The following is a 16,200-nucleotide window of genomic DNA, read 5'->3' on the forward strand; positions in this document are numbered from 1 at the left end:
ATGTTACGCTCGCCGCCCACGGCAGCTCCGCGGTGCGGTCCTCTCACCTCTCTGCACAAGCTTCAGGCTCCAGCGGCAGTGGGCTGCCAGTCTCAACCTCTGAATCCCGCCAGCACCTCCGGCCCTGCTCCGCTTCCCGGGACCTCCAGCCAGGATGCCTCCACTCCTCAGGCCTCCCCACAGGCCTCGCGGAGAGACGCCGCCAGCAGCACCGCACCCCTCCCTAGGTGCGCGCACATCTGTGAATGATTTAAAGGGCCCGCGGTGGGAACCTGGCCGCAGACCTGGATGCTGATGTCAGATCTTTCAGCACATAAATACCCAGGCCGCACTCCTCAGCGTCGCCTTTGCAACAGGTCTCCTGTTCCTGGTTTCCGAGTGCTCGTTGCTGCAGTACTTGTTTGTTCATGTTCCTGATTCTCCAGGTTCCCGGTTCCTGTTCTGCTGTTTGTCTCGTCTTGTGTTTGATTTCCTGGATTTGACCACTGCTTCGCCTGACTTCGTCCACCTGCCTTCTCCAAGCCTGACCTCTGCTATGCCTGACCACTTCTGCCTTCTCCGTGCCTTGACCTTTGTTACGTCTGACCACACCTGCCTTCTCCGTGCCTTGACCATTGCTACGTCTGACCACGCCTACCTTCTCCGTGCCCTGACCATTGCTGTCTGATCATGCCTGCCTTCTCCGTGCCCTGGCCATTGCTACGTCTGACCACACTTGTTTTCTCCGTGCCTTTGCTACGTACGACTTCGCCTCAGACTCTCAAGTCCAGAGTTCCACGTTGCTTGCTACACCTTCCAAGTGCCACCCGCTTCTACTCAAGTTTGACAGTGACGCCTATGTCCCTATCCTCTGGACACGGATTATTAAGGCTTCGGCCTTCCTTTGCTCAGGCACCTTCAGTATCCTCCTGTTCCCTGGTGCTTGGGTTTCCATTCTGCATCCTGTCCGGGATAGGATCTCGCTACCTGCTGGCTGCTGTCTCTGGGCTGAACCAGCTACTTCTGATACCCAACCTCGAGGCCCGCCTAAATCTTGCTGGCCCCGGCACCCGAAGGCTCAACCCTAGGGGAACAAGAGTTGGTATAGGTGAAGCTCCAGTGGCCTCCAGCTTCAGCCCACTCCACCTGCTGACGGTGGGGACCCGTAGGCCCTCGCCTACGGGTTGTGTCAACCCCCCCTCAGCCCAAGGATCACCTCCTATGCAACACAAAACCAAACACAATGGGACCAAAATGCCAACCTCTAAAATGATCCGGTCAACACAAAACCTTGTACCAAAGTGAAAATAAGGTGTCAGCAAGCCTGACGACATGTCATGCACAAAAAGGTGCTAAGACCGCCCGGACTAATCAATCATCCATGTTAGGCAGGAACTATTTTTTTTAATTTTTTAAGCAAATAAAACCAAAAACAGTCAGAAGTGTCATCTTAAGCGAACCCAACAACATGACCGATGTAGCGCAGGTTTGCTTCCTCAGGGGTAAGTTTGAATTTCATAATCCACTATGACTGTTAACTGTAAAACAAACGTAATGTTCAATATGTAGCCAGAAACACAATAATAAAAGGCAGTCCTTATCTGTATGACAGAAATACCGTTCAAATCAGAACAGATAGTCTCAGAATGATCTCTCAGAAAGACCACTAAAGCAAAAGCCAAGGTCGTCATATAATGCACAGAAAGGACATCAGAGCAGCTCCACCTGCAAGAAGAAAACATGATGAGGACGCACCCTGGTGACAAAAAGAAGCAAAAAGTCAGCCACAAAAAAAAACAAAACAAAACCCAAAACAGTCAACCCAAAAAAACTCCAAAGTCTAAATCAGCATTAAGTCCCAGAGGCGAAACAGATCGTAATTTGTAAATCCATTTTTGTTCAAGTTGTAACACTCTGCAGTCCAAATCCCCACTACGCCAGTGAGAAAACAATTGATCTATTACACACAATTTTAAATCATCAAAGAAGCGTGACAGTTCATCGCAATATGCGACCAAAGGGGCATTCAAATGATGGTGTATAAGATTAGACTGAAATTCAATCATACGGGTCTTAATCATTCGTTTACTTTTATCCACATAGATTTTGTCACAGGGACATGTGAAGAGATAACAGCAGATGACAAACATGTAGTATGATGTTTCAACTTGATGACTTAATTAGTAGCAGAAACAGTCAAAGATGTGACAGCCATTTGTTGCACTGGAGGTGGATTCTTGGGCTGAGGTGGGGTTGACGCAACCCATAGGCGAGGGCCTATGGGTTCCCACCGTCAGCAGGTGGAGTGAGCTGAAGCTAGAGGCCACTGGTGCTTCACCTATACCAGCCCACGTTCCCCTCGGGTTGAGCCTTTGGGTGCCGGGGCCGGCAGGCGGGCCTCGGGGTAGAACAACAAAGGCGAACAGTTCAGCTCAGAGACAGCAGCCAGCAGGTGGCGTAATGTTTTTATTTTATTTATTTAGATTTATATTCCGCTTTTCACATTTTTTTCAGCGCTTCAAAGTGGATTAACGGCTATTAATCACATTTACTTAGGGAATAGCCACTGCTATTAATTGCATCAGTAGCATGGGATCTTCTTAGTGTTTGGGTAATTGCCAGGTTCTTGTGGCCTAGTTTGGCCTCTGTTGGAAACAGGATGCTGGGCTTGATGGACCCTTGGTCTGTCCCAGCATGGCAATTTCTTATGTTCTTATGATTACATTCAGGTACTGTAGGTATTTCCCTATCCCCACAGGGCTTACAATGTAAGTTTGTACCTTATCCTGGACTGGTCCCAGTACAGGAACTCAAGCACCAAGGGACGAGGTTTGACTGAAGGTGCTTGAGCAGAGAAAGGCCGAAGCCTTGAGAGTCCAAGTCCAGAGGATAGGGACAGAGGCGTCACTATCAAACTCGAATGAGAGCTGGCGGCAATGGAAGGATGTAGCAAGTAATCGTAGAACTCTGGAAACAAAGAGTTTATAGCGTAGTCGTTCGTAGCAATGGTCAGGGCACGGAGAAGGCAGGCGTGGTCGGGCGTAGCAAGAGTCAGGCCCAGAGAAGGCAATCATAGACGTGGCAGTGGTCAGGGCACGGAGAAGGCAGGTGTGGTCAGATGTAGCAGTGGTCAATTTATTTATTTATTTATTTAAATTCTTTTAATATACCGATGCTCAAGAACCAGGTCTTATCGTACCGGTTTACAATAAACTAGGGGGAACCAGTTAAACAATGAAAGCAAAATGTTACATTATAACAGGGAAAGTGGAACTGGGCTGTTAGAAAAAGAATAGGTTAAACAATTTCTAACTGGAAGAGCAGGGCATGTAAGTAGGAGCAAGTGCTTACATGGTAAGAATATCTACAAATTTACATAGTGTATTATGATTAAGCAAGTTTTATGAAAGTGCAGTTAGCCGAAATACAGTTCCTTTGAATTCCGGAATACAGTTCCTTTGAGTTCCGGAAAGGGACGCAATCGTAGGGTATGTGACTGTGTGGGTGACCCTAAGGTTTCTTCAAGGGTATGCTTGGGTGAACAGCCAAGTTTTTTGGTCAAGGCACGGAGAAGGCAAGCGTGGTCAGACATAGCAGAGGTCAGGCTTGGAGAAGGCAGGCAAGGTTGGACGTAGCAGAGGTCAGGCTTGGAGAAGGCAAGCAAGGTCAGATGTAGCAGAGGTCGGCACCAGGAGATCAGTCGAAACACAAATGAGATGAACGAAGACACAGGAACTGGAAGACACTCAGGAATACAGAACGAGGAAGCACGGAGGCAACGAGTACTCAGAACCAAGCAGGGAACCAAGGAGACCTGTTACAAAGGCAAAGCTTCAGTGCTCGGCTTGAGCTTAAATACATTGAGAGATCTGACGTCAGCATCCAGGTCCGCGGCCAGGTTCCTGCCACGGGCCCTTTAAAGGTTTTACATGATGTGCGGCGCCTCTCCGCGAACCCTGCGGAGAGGCCCGACAGATGGAGGCATCCTGGCTGGAAGTCCTGGGAAGTGGAGCAGGGCCGAAGGCGCTGGCAGGAGCCCGAGGTTGGAGCCGGCGGCCCACTGCCACAGGCAACGGGGAGCTGGAACCTGGAGGTTGCTTGGAAAGGTGAGAGGGCCGCACCGCAGGGCTGCTGCGGGAGGCGAACGTAAACCATAGAAACATGACAAACCAAACAGTGTGCACACGGGCGATGAGCACCACTAGAGGGGAAAGCAGAGTCAACTGGCTTAGGTGTATGCAGTTCTCAGGGGGGTTCCAAAGACATCATTGACCTGTAGTATTCTCCAATTGCGTAAGATCGATGCTCAAACTGCATGTATTGTGGAGAAAAAGGCAGAACACAAATGCTTATTTTAATGGAGTCAGTTGGCTGTGGGAGAAAAAGCCATTCTCGATGACTAAATCCGGCTCTTAGATAGGCTTTACCTATGCAAGATTTGGGATAGCCTCTGGCCAAAAAACGATTGCTTAACAAAGTGGCTTGAGACTTGAAATCTGCAACAGATGAACAAATCTGAGGTAACCTAAAAAAAATTGGCTCACTGGGAGGTTCTCTTTCAAAGTGAGTGGGTGACAACTGGAAAAGTACAAAAAAGTGTTCGAACAGACCAGCTTACGATATAATGAAGTCACAAAACCAGTAGAGGTTTTGCAAATCAAGATATCTAAAAAAGGAATCTGATTGGAATGGGTATTAGCTTTAAAATGTAAATGAGAGGCCAAAGAATTTAACCAGGTTAAGAATGTCAAAATCAGATGTAGAGCCTTTCCATAATACAAATATGTCGTCTATATAACGTTTCCAAAGCAAGATGTTTGTTTTAAATGGAAAATCAATTAGATGGCGGCCTTCAAATTCACCAACATACAAATTGTCTAAATCAGGAGCCATGGTTGCTCCCATGGCAGTGCCACAGGTCTATTGGTAAAACACTTGATTGAAGGCAAAAAAATTTTTAGTCAGAGCTAGCTCAAGAAGCTGACCTAAAAAATCAGTCGTGATCCGATGTAGTCTTGCTTGCTGATCAAAATAATATGTGGCGACTGAAATAGCTTCATCTTGTTGTATGTTCATATAAAGAGCTCCGATATCTAGGGTGACCAGTGTCAAAATGTAATCCTTCTAAAAAGGAAATCATCACTTGAGAATCTCAAATGTAAGGAGGAAGCTGTGGAACCATCGGTGCCAGAAAAAAATAAATGAACCACGATAAAGGTTCAAGTAGAGAATTTTTGCCAAAAACGATGGGATGTCCTGGCAGATTGACAAGCTTTGCCTCACCTCTCTTTTACCTTTCTCCTCCTCCTTCGGAAGGAAGGCTGCCTCCGCTGAATCCCTCGGCGTCTCTGAGCCAGCATGGGCATCCCCATCCGCCATGGTTATTCCTGAGGTCTCCTAGGGCGCGCGCGCTGCCCATGTTCTTAAACAGGTCATGGCGGGAACCTCGGGGGCGGCCCCACCGCATGACGTCAGTACCTCTGGGTATTTAAACCTCCGCTCCACTCCAATACAACGAGTTAGCAAGGACTTCGGTTTTGCTACTCTGACCGCTTCTAAGCTTCTAAAATGACGCCGGTCCATCAGGCAATGAAGGTGAGGGGCAACCCACCAACATCGGGTACCCTGAGAGACAATCCCTGGCTGAAAAAAAGTGAAAAATCGCCATGAAACTAAGAAGATTGTGAGTCCTCAGGAAGAATGAGACCCGCCCCCGATGACGTCACCACGCTTAGCGTCAGAGCCGGTAAACGACGCCGGTCCATCGGGCGTCGCGCGACAAAGGGGCGCTAACCTTTGTGCTTCTTTTAAAATAATTGTAGTTATGTTTTTCTTTTCAATTAACCTTTATCAAAGTTGTTTAGCTTTTTACTTTGTTAACAATTGTTTCGTTTTAGATGTTCAATGTATTAGACTAAGGAATTATATTTCCTGCTTATTCAGTTTCATTGTAAAACCGGCCTGATTTGCATTTCATGCAAGAATGTCGGTAAATAAAAATTAAAAATAAATAAATAAATAAATAAATAAGCTGCTCGCTTGGATTCCTCACTAACCTTCAGGGTATTTCACTACCTACAGGGTACCTGCTCCTTGGGGGCCCCTCGCTTCTACTTGCCCTCCGGGGTTACTCAGCCTAACCATCAGGACACCCGCCCCTCGGGGGTCTTGTCTGCTTTATTCCAGGTACCCTCGGTGCTCCTAGGTACTCGCTCCTCGAGGGCCTATCCTGCTCTGGGTATCCTGCACCTCAGACCACGGGTCCTTCTCTTCACTAGACTACCGAAGGAAGCTGTCATCGCTGCTATCCTGTGAGTACTACTACACTCCAAGCTCTCCTCGCTCCACCCTTCAGGTTCACAGCCTATCCTGTGCTGTGGAACACTACCGGACCTTCGCTACATCTGGGTGAGATCATCAACTACATTACTACTGAGAATATCTGGAGCCCTACTGTGATATCACTGGACTACAACACTGTCCGTTCCTCGGACAAGGATCATCTTCATCACATCAGTATAATAAAGCTTCCTTTCCTCTATGTCCGCTTGCTATTGAGTCTAGCCTATCGTTGTGGTTCCCCACGGGGCCCCTCCCCATGGGAGGAGTCATCGCCACTTCGACCAAGAGTCCACAATATGCCACAAACCCAACATGTAGATGATGAATGATGTTCAAAAAACAGCTGGATCTTAAGAGAATGTACAAACCGGAAAAGACTAACCTCACAGGCAAACACATCAAAATGGGGGGGGGGGGGGGGTACGAAGGAAAGCCCACGTTCCAAAACCCATCTGTGTATGTCAGAAAGAGGGAAGGATGACAAATTCAAAATTAAAGATTCCTGGACGAACACATCTGTCATGATGAGACGTTTGGCTGCGATGGATGATAAAGGGTTGCTGGGTTTGAAACAAACACGATACGTGCTGCGAGGGGCATTTGTACCTTGCCCTAAAAAATTAGGCTGATTCGAAGGATGGAAATTGTGGCGAGAGGGACAATCATTAGCCCATAGGTCTTCGTCACCGAAGGAGTCCTCTCCACAGGAATCAAACGTTTTATGTCTCCAAGAGCTTTTACTAGTACGGTTACCCATCCCTGGGTATACTGAGCCTTTAGAATAATCCCATTCATCATGGCAAAATTTCTCAAATTTAATTTTCTTGGTCTGCTTGGAACTTATCAAGAGAATCTTTAATTGTTTTCAACTGTGTTGTATATTGTTCCAAGACCATATTAGATTGTAGAGAGGATTTATGATGTTCAATTTCCTCATTAACCTGAAGGTCCGATTTTTGGACGGTTTTAATAATTAAGATCATTAAGTCCAAACTGCCCTTATTCAGAATCACATTCCAATCAGCCAAAACATCAGGATCTTTGGTGTACAAATGGGGTTCTTGAAAGATACGCAGACCACGGCGAATACGTCGAGCTCGACAATATTCGAGTAATGTGTCAGCATGTAGTGTAATACGGACCGAGCGGCATAAGTCTCTGTAAAACAGCCCATTAGTCATCATGGAGCCTGATGGAACAAACAAATGTTCTGAAAAGTGCGTACAAATTGGCTTCAGAGAAACTCAAAGTTTTCAAGCGGTCATGACTCAAAATGGTAAGCATTTGGCAATGTGGACCCATTTTGTTTAGTTCTATAATATTGGGACTTGGACTCTTTTTCTGTTTTGCTATTTTAATGATGCCTATAGTGTCGTGTTGAATACACATGGCAGTCGAAGTCGAATAATCTTTTAAAAGGTCCCAACACACTAGAACTGCTCCTGAAAAACACCTTGGTACTAGCTTGGGAGCACCTACACCAACCTCTCGTTTGACTTCGGCGAATCGCCGAACGGCACTACTACAGCAGCACGTGCTCCCCACGCCGGAGGACTCCACCTCCCGGCGCTCCCCGCGCGCGCGCGCGACCTTTACCCGTCCGCCACGTGACGCCCGCCTGCGAGCAGCACCACCACCGACAACAGCAAGACGTTAGGCGGGAGCGCGGCGAACGAGAAGCGGCGCGAGGCCCGGCATGGAGACGACTGACGGCCGCGGCGCTATGGCCTCCTCCCTGTTCCGGGGAGAGATCGGTGAGCCGGCGGCGAGGCTGTTCCGGGAAAAGGGCGGGCGAGCGGCCAGCCGGCTGCCGGCGAGGGGGGGGAGGAGAGAGGAGCTGGTCCGGGCCTGCGAGGGGAGGGGATGAGATGAGGGTGGAGCCTGGGAGGAACCGAGGAGGGGTCATCTGTGTTGTGAAAGAGGAACGCATAAATGTGAGCTAAGTTTTACTCGCTGAAAAAAAACTAAACAAAACCCCGAGTCGTAGCTCTTTGCGGCAAGTAATTTAATGGTATGCAGATCTGACGGGATTTAAACACACAGACACGCGCGTAAAAATGGGGGGGGGGGGAGGTATGAGAGAGGTTTACAAAATAATGAGTGGAATGGAACGGGTAAACGCGGATCAATTGTTTACGCTTTCAGAGACCCAGAGGTCACACGACGACGTTACTAGGTGACGCGCTTAAAGTAAACGGGAGGGAATATGTTTCTACTCCACTCATAATTAAACACTGCAGTTAGTGTCACAGGGTTTAAAAAAGGTTTCCACAAGCTCCGGGAAGCAAGGGCCATCCACCAGACTAAGGTGACCGTTGATCATTACAGTCAGCTCCTGGGTGGCTGATGTAAGGATCATTTTTTTTTTTTTTTTTAAATGGGAAACTGCAGACCAGGGTTTTCACGCCCAAATTCTGGCTTTTTTTGGCTGCGGGGGTTTCCGTCAATATTTTTTGGCATGTGTGTTTTTTTGGGCGACCTGCCCGAGTGGGTGGGCCATACTGCCCTAAAGCCAGAAGCAGCTGCCTTTCGCAAATAACATTTACGAGCTACTGCACGGGGCACAGGGTGCGAAACGGGCGAGAACGAGCTTCAGCGCTCGTGCTTGCTGCCCTCTTGCTTGTATTTTTACACGCACGTGGGAGTAGAAAATATAAAAAGAGTGGGGGCTGGTTGGCGAGGGAAGATTCCCCACCTTTGCCCCCGCTCTTGCAATAATACCCCCTTCACCATCATTGCCAATGCTCACACATGGAGGCACGACATCATGGGTGTGCATGCGCAGAGCTGCCCAAATCCCTCCTCCAGATACTGAGCACACCCCTATGCCTCCCTCCCCGTGAACGAGACCACTCACTGCCAAACCTTCTTGGCCACTCCTATCCAAGAAACAAACCACTCACTGCCCCACCGCCTAGTGCAGGGGTCAGGAACCTATGGTTCGCGAGCCAGATGTGGCTCTTTTGATGGCTGCATCTGGCTTGCAGACAAATCTTTAATAAAAAAGTAAAAATCTAACAAAACCCCCCACCCTCCTGATGCCCCCCCAAGACCTCCAAAATTAATTTACTACAACCCCCCACCCTCCTGACCCCCCAAGACCTGCCAAAAGACCCTGGTGGTCCAGCGGGGGTCCAGGAGTGGTCTGGGAGCGATCTCCTGGACTTGGGCTGCAGGCTGCCAGTAGTCAAAATGGCGCCGACGGCCCTTTGCCCTCACTATGTCACTGGGGTCGACCAATGGCGGCGGTAGCCCCTGTGACATAGTAAGGGCAAAGGGCCGTCAGCTGCCAGTAATCACGACTAACCCTCATACACCCTACTAGCATTCAAGATGGCATCGGCGTAAGCAAGCAAAAGCCCATACTGGGCCAGGTCACGGTCACCCACTACACTGGCTAGCCGGAGGAATGAGCGGATCCAATTAAACACATTATGAGCCACCCTTCATTGCACACCCTGCGATCTGTCACCTCCACTCTTTCTTTTCTTTTTCCCTTCTCTTCCCCCTGCGACCCTCCAGCAGCTTGAAGATATCTATGTACTTCCGTTGTCTGATCTTCCGCCGAAGAGACCTTGGAACATCCTCCCACAATTCTGATAGGCTGACAAGCGCAGGCGCTCCCCTGTCCTGACCCTTTCCAATGGCCCCACACTGAGGACCGACACCTCCATGTGACACACCAGATGAGACCGAAGAGGACGAAGAAGAATGGGAAGAGTGGAACGGGAACACTTCTTCTTGCGCCAAGATTTTACCCGCTTCTTGGGAGCCACGGAACCCGAAGCCGGAAGCTCAGGAGCACCTATCCTTGGCGCAGCATTTGAATCACTCGCACAAGCGCCGGTACCACGACGTCCCCGACAGGAGCCGACAACTCACCTATCTGACCACTAGCAGGACCGGTTGCCACAGGAGCTAGAACCGCGGAGCTGTATGTATTCTGTCCGCTGACAGGACCGCTGTGCCGGACACGCTGGTAGCAGCAGATATGGGATCATTCCGCCACAACACGAAGGCCCCGGTCTGTCAATCGCCTCGCCCTCTGGAGAAACCTGCGTATAAAAAGAAGGAGCAGCAGCCACAGCCCCAGAAGACCCAAAACCAGGAGGCCTAACCCACGATCCCCCAAAGAAATAAGGCCAATCTCGAAGACCCCTACCCGAATAGGCGGGAGCTGAGGCTCCCTGCCACAACCCGGTATTGGCATCCCAAGGGGGCACTAAAGGGGCAGGGAACCATCCCGGAGGGCACCCATACCATGACTGCGATAGACCCTCATCCTACACAGGAAAGTAAGGTCCCCAATTTTCCCTCGGGCCCCAACCATGACCTGGGCCCCCACTAGCACGCCATCACCTGCACTCCACTCCAGAGCCCGGGGTTGGATTAGACCCTGGAGCCCTGGGAGGGCCCACCCAGGATGCCCGGGACCCGGCAACTGGATGCACCCCAGATCCAGGGAGAAACATCCCAAATCCCTCCCAACCCTGAATCAGACCCAACACTGGGCCTAGGTTCAGGGCAAACCACAGCAGCATCGGAGGCTGCAGCCCTGCTAGCTACAGCACCTGACAGCTCTGTGTGCTGAGGCACAGGAACTGCCGGCTGCTGCAAAACATTGAGAGGCAGGGGTAAGGGCCGGAATCTAACTGCGCGGAGAGCAGGGGAGCCGCGGGAGAGCCCACCTCCTTCCTTGCCGACACGACCTTGCCCCCACGCACATGGGACCTGGAAGCCTGACCCCGGGTCACACTCCCACCCGAATTCACCGCCAGCACAACAGGCTCCCTTCCTGCTCTTCCAACGCCGGCCCCTCCGCCTCCTCTTTCGGCATACGCGGCTTCCTCTGACGCCATCGCGGCTCTCGCGTTCACCACAGACCCGGTCCTTTCAAAGAAGAGACTGCTGCAGCGACATTTGAACAAACAGCAGACCTGGCACGGACTCGCTAACCAGCAAGGAAAAATCCCCATGACCCCTGAAGCATCACAATGCAGCGCCGAAAACCCAGCTGTGGAAGGAAAGCTGCCCCGCGGAACGCTGGGTAAACCCTCCACCGACTCCTCCCGCTCCCAGCTAAACCGAGCATGGGAACCAATCGGTTCCCTGCATGGGGTGGTTTGAATTAAACCACCCAATCCCTGTCCTGCTGGCTCTCAGAACCTGAGCGGCCAGGCGGCCATCTGCTGCCTCCCTACCCGCCCCCCCCCGGAGCCAAACATGCCAGGCTTGCATAAACGAGCCTGGCACCATATTACAACAGCCAGACAGGCATGAGGCCTACCCGACCTCATAGTATTTGGTGCTGTGCATTCGTGGTCCTGGACCTGGGTGCTGTGGTTCACCCTTGGACTCAGGACCTCCAGGTCTGAGACTATGCTGGTACAGTTCCATAGAGTAACACTATCCCCAAATGTGAGTTAACTTTACTCCACATAGGATTTACATTTCCAGCGATAAAGCCCTTAATGCTTAACTCTGAGTTGGGGTTTTGTTTTGTTTTTAACACATCTTGCATTAGGAAGTAATAGCTAATGCCTTCATTAACAAGGAATTTGCAGGGAGCAGCGAAGATGAACACGGACGGGAGAGGAGTGAGATTGCGGCTCCCAGCTGCTTTTCCCCTTTGCCTGATCTAAGCTGTGTGAGTGGGGAGGGTGGGGGTTCACAGCAGCTGCCAATGTAGGGGGATCCAGGCAGAGTCTTGTGTGAGTGCAGAACTACTGTTATTTTATGGGCACAAAAAATGTTTTGTGTGCGCAGGTCTTTTTTGCACACAGCTTGATTCAATGTGCGCATAAATCATGCCTGACAGATTCTCCAGAGCTAACATGTGTGATCGACCTGTGCTGCGTGCACATTTTCAACCCCCCATGGATTAGCAGACCATTTGTTTACTCCGTCGAGATTTAACTTTTTTTAGCATCTGTATTAAGCAAATATGCACTGAATTTCAGCGATCAGTCCTAACACAGGGCTTACATCAGCCCCTTAATGCAGATTAATGCAGCCCCTTCAATACAGATTAGAACCTTTTCTCTTTCTCTCCCAAGTCTCCCTTCGAAAAGCTTAAGCATGGAAATGAGCCTCACCCACATCTAAATTCTTGCTTTGGCTTGGCTTTTCGCCTTTTAATTGGAGGAGAAGCACATGGTTTAACACACCAGACCTAGACTTAATTATATTCCATTTTCAGTAGAAAAAGCAGCCTTTTTTTTCACCCTAGAGTATAAGGGGATTGCCTCATACCTGCCACCAGTGTGAATTCTGTGTTGATAACTGATTTGTGGAAGAGATACAGAGGCTACATTTAACATTGCAGAAACTGAAGCAGATGGGAAGGCTTCTAAATAGTTCATGTTCCGAGCTCTCTCTTGAGTGAATTATTCTGAGTGATATGAGATATTTACATGGTGGCCATTTTTTTGAAGAGTTCTGGAGTTCTCTCCCTCATAGATATGTAGGTTTAAGGAAAGCGATGCTTTGAAACCTGGCGCTTGATGACCAATGTTATGCAGTGATTAGGATCATTGTGTACCCACTGGATGGAATTAACGCCTACTCCATTCGTGTCAATGACTTAAGACTGGTAAAAGCTTGAAGAACATTAAGCTCCCAGAAATAAATATATTTGCTCATGCTTTTGCTGTGTTACAATCGCCAGTCAATGGTAACCCATCAGCCAGTCAAATCCCCTCTGTTTCAAATCCATTTTCTGGAGCAGTCATCAGAAATGCAGGCATTTGTGAGTTCAAATCCTGACTCTTCTTGTGGCCCTTGACATCTGACCTTACTTTCTTGGGTAAGCACACTCAGGGGGATGAGACTTAATGCTATCTTGTAGATCAGGTATCAGAACTGGTATCTAAACTTGCACCATGGAGATGGTTGTATGTATGTATGTATGTTTATGTACAGTGTAATAGGCGGTGGAGTCCAATATTGTTGAAATGTGCTGTATAAACCCAAATTATTTAAAGAAATATTTCGTTGTTCCCTTTAGGCTGTGCCCTGATGCCACTCATAAATGGAGAGAGGGAAGGACAGAAAGAGAACTGAGAGAAGGAGGGAATGGTGAAAGGTACCTAGGATACCAGCAACATTCAGAAGATATAGGGGGAGAGAGGAAAGAAGGAAAAAAGAATTCCAGAGAAATGAAAGATTGAAAAATAAAACAAAAGTAAGAAATGAGCCCGAGACCTCTGACAATAGTCGAGAAACTTGAATCAAAAGGAAAAGATGAATAATTTCATAGTAACATAGTAAGTGTCGTCAGAAAGAATCAAGTGGCCCATCCAGTCTGCCCAAGTCCTTTTTTTTTTTGGTCTGTTCTTAGGGTTGTAATTGTTGCTCAGCAGGTTGCCCCAGTCAACATGGGTTACCCTTTTCTTCATCGCCGTCATTTCAGATATAAAACAAGGATAACGAATATTTCCCGTCGATAGCAGGCTGATTTAGCCATGCTGTATGGGAGCGCATCGTGATCCTGGTAGGCGGAGCTTCCCTCAGTGAGTCACAGAGTTTTAACTCTGTACAGCTGCGCGGTGTGTTCCCTCGCGAATCAGCCATCTTCCCTTCAGTCGATTTTTTTTTTCCGCGAGCCGAATGCACATGGGCTTTAGTTCTCTCACTGAAGAAATATTTTATATCAGAAATTTTCAAATTTTTTCAATTTTTTTCCCTGCATAATGGCACCCAAACCGTCTGGGTTTAAATATTGCCAATGCAGGAAGATTATGTCTCTCATGGACGGGCATAATTATTGTTACTTGTGCCTCGGGCCCGATCACGACCAGGGATCGTGTCGTGATTGTGGCAGAATGTCACCACGGGCACGCCAACATTGCGTGGAACGGATCGAGTGCCTCAAAACCTCAGGTACTCATGCCCCGAAGCCATCAGCGCAATCTTCGCCCGGCCGGGTGAAGACAACTTCGACTTCCTATAGAAAACGGGCCTCCTCCCTGGGACCATGGGAGAAGCCCAGCCACTCATCAGGACCTGGGACCAGGTATATTATACCTACAGAGCCCAACAAAATTAGCCAGGGGTCGAGAATCGCTCCCCCTGCTCCGATAAAGACCCCAGCTGCGTCTTCCGAAGAACAGGGATCGGTTCCCGGCACTTCGCGGCCTAGAGCATCGTCTGCGTCGACGCATATTGCGCATCACCGGTGCTCAGTGTCCATGACGCACGCGTCGTCTTCGACACAATCGAAGCTTCAGCCACCTTCGCACCTAGCGCCGCCCATGACGCAACCGGCTATACACACGATGCCCTTGATGCACGATGCCACTGAGGCGTACGGATCAGTCTATGAAGCTATCGAAGCAAGCTCCGCAGTTCATGGCGCCATTGACGCATACTGCACACTCTCTGGCGCCATCGACGCATAAGGACCCTTTACAATATCTGCCTTCTAAAAAGCATAAAACCAAGACAGATTCCGGGTCCAGACACAAACACCATAGTTCAGAAGGAAAACTGACTTCATCCCTGATGCACTCGGGCTGCTCCTCTCATTCCAGAGCAACCCTTTCGGATGTAGATGTAGAAGGTTTATCTGACCTTCCGTCCCCTTCATCTAAAGTGATTTCCAGTAGCGCATACTCAGTATCTTCGGACATATCTTTATCATCCAAACGCAGAAGCCATTCACTGGCCTTACATCCACCTTCTCCTAAAAGATCAAAACCTCCATCAGGTTTTTCTTCTAAAGAAATTCCACATTCCCGTCCACCTTCCCAGGACAGGCCAAATCAGAACACAGCAAGGCACACTGGCATCAAAAGCTATGTCGACAGTTTCTCAAGCGTTATCCACTTCTTTCAAGATTTAGAATCAATGAAAATGCCACAATCTCCACATAAGGATTCTCCACCACCAGCTTCTCCTAAGGAAAAGAGTCCTGAACCACTGAAGGGACTGGATATTCCAGAATTTTCAGACCCGGATCACCCTTATAGCCCTGAATCGCCAATTACATCGGCCTAGTCTCCCTCTTCCTCCACGGGCTTGCCGTCTGACCCTCCAGACACCTTACCAGAACCCTATTCTCCGCCTGAGGATCTCTCATACTCTAAATTTATTGAGAAAATGGGAACGTTCCTCAATGTGGAAACTGGAAAAGTGGCTGACCCACGCTCAGAGACACTCGGTATACTCAAAACTTTTGACATGCCACACGAACCCACTGCGCTACCACCTCATGCAGTTCTTCAAGGAGTTCTTGAAAAGATGTGGGAAGCCCCCTTTTCCACTCCTTCAACATCTAGAAAGACGGACTTAAAATTCCGAATGCAAAACTCAGCAATTTATAATGCAGCTCAACTTCCACATAACTCAATTGTAGTGGAGTCTGCAATGTCCAAGGCAAAGCGTCCAAAATTACAAGCCAACACTCCGCCAGGTAAAGACAATAGATATCTGGATGAGTTTGGGCGAAAGACTTACCACGCTTCAATGCTGTCGTCAAAGATAAGTACTCACCAATTTTATATGACGCAGTATTTGTTTGAGTCGCTTCAAAAGTTAAAACCCCTCTGTACAGCAGATGACAATTCCTTACCGCAACCCTTCACAGATTTGGAGGAAGGCCTGCGTCATTTACTACGTTCCATATACGAGAACTTTGACACATCTTCCAGGACATCGCGGCAATTGCGGCTTGCTACATAGCTTGGTTGAGAGCTAGCGCCATAAGGAACGATGTCCATGAAAAACTAGCAGATCTCCCGTGCAAACCTGAAAATCTGTTTGGAAACCAATTTGCGGAGATTGTTTCAAAATTAAAGGAGCAGAACTTATCGGTACTCTCCTTAACTTCACCAATTGACTTCCAGTCTTCCTCAAAAAGATATAACCCCTCGTATTGTC

At 48.8% G+C, this 16,200-nt stretch overlaps 1 protein-coding gene across 6 annotated transcripts in view; it reads left to right on the forward strand.

Moving 5' to 3' along the window:
- ASB13 (ankyrin repeat and SOCS box containing 13) overlaps positions 1–16,200 on the forward strand; it is a 73,324-nt gene that overhangs the window by 16,939 nt on the left and 40,185 nt on the right. Inside the window, exons 1-2 of one of the 6 annotated variants that reach the window (XM_029616244.1) lie at positions 7,808–8,075; positions 13,328–13,405. The exons of 3 other annotated variants lie outside the window; for them this stretch is intronic. In XM_029616244.1, coding sequence (XP_029472104.1) covers positions 13,396–13,405 — 10 coding nt within the window. In that variant the 5' untranslated portion in view covers positions 7,808–8,075; positions 13,328–13,395. Of the gene's footprint in view, positions 1–7,569; positions 7,598–7,807; positions 8,076–13,327; positions 13,406–16,200 lie in introns of those variants that run through there. 2 more of the 6 variants (XM_029616240.1, XM_029616242.1) reach the window with 2 other exon arrangements.

Source organism: Rhinatrema bivittatum, chromosome 9 (assembly GCF_901001135.1).
Source record: "Rhinatrema bivittatum chromosome 9, aRhiBiv1.1, whole genome shotgun sequence".
NCBI classification, from domain to species: domain Eukaryota; kingdom Metazoa; phylum Chordata; class Amphibia; order Gymnophiona; family Rhinatrematidae; genus Rhinatrema; species Rhinatrema bivittatum.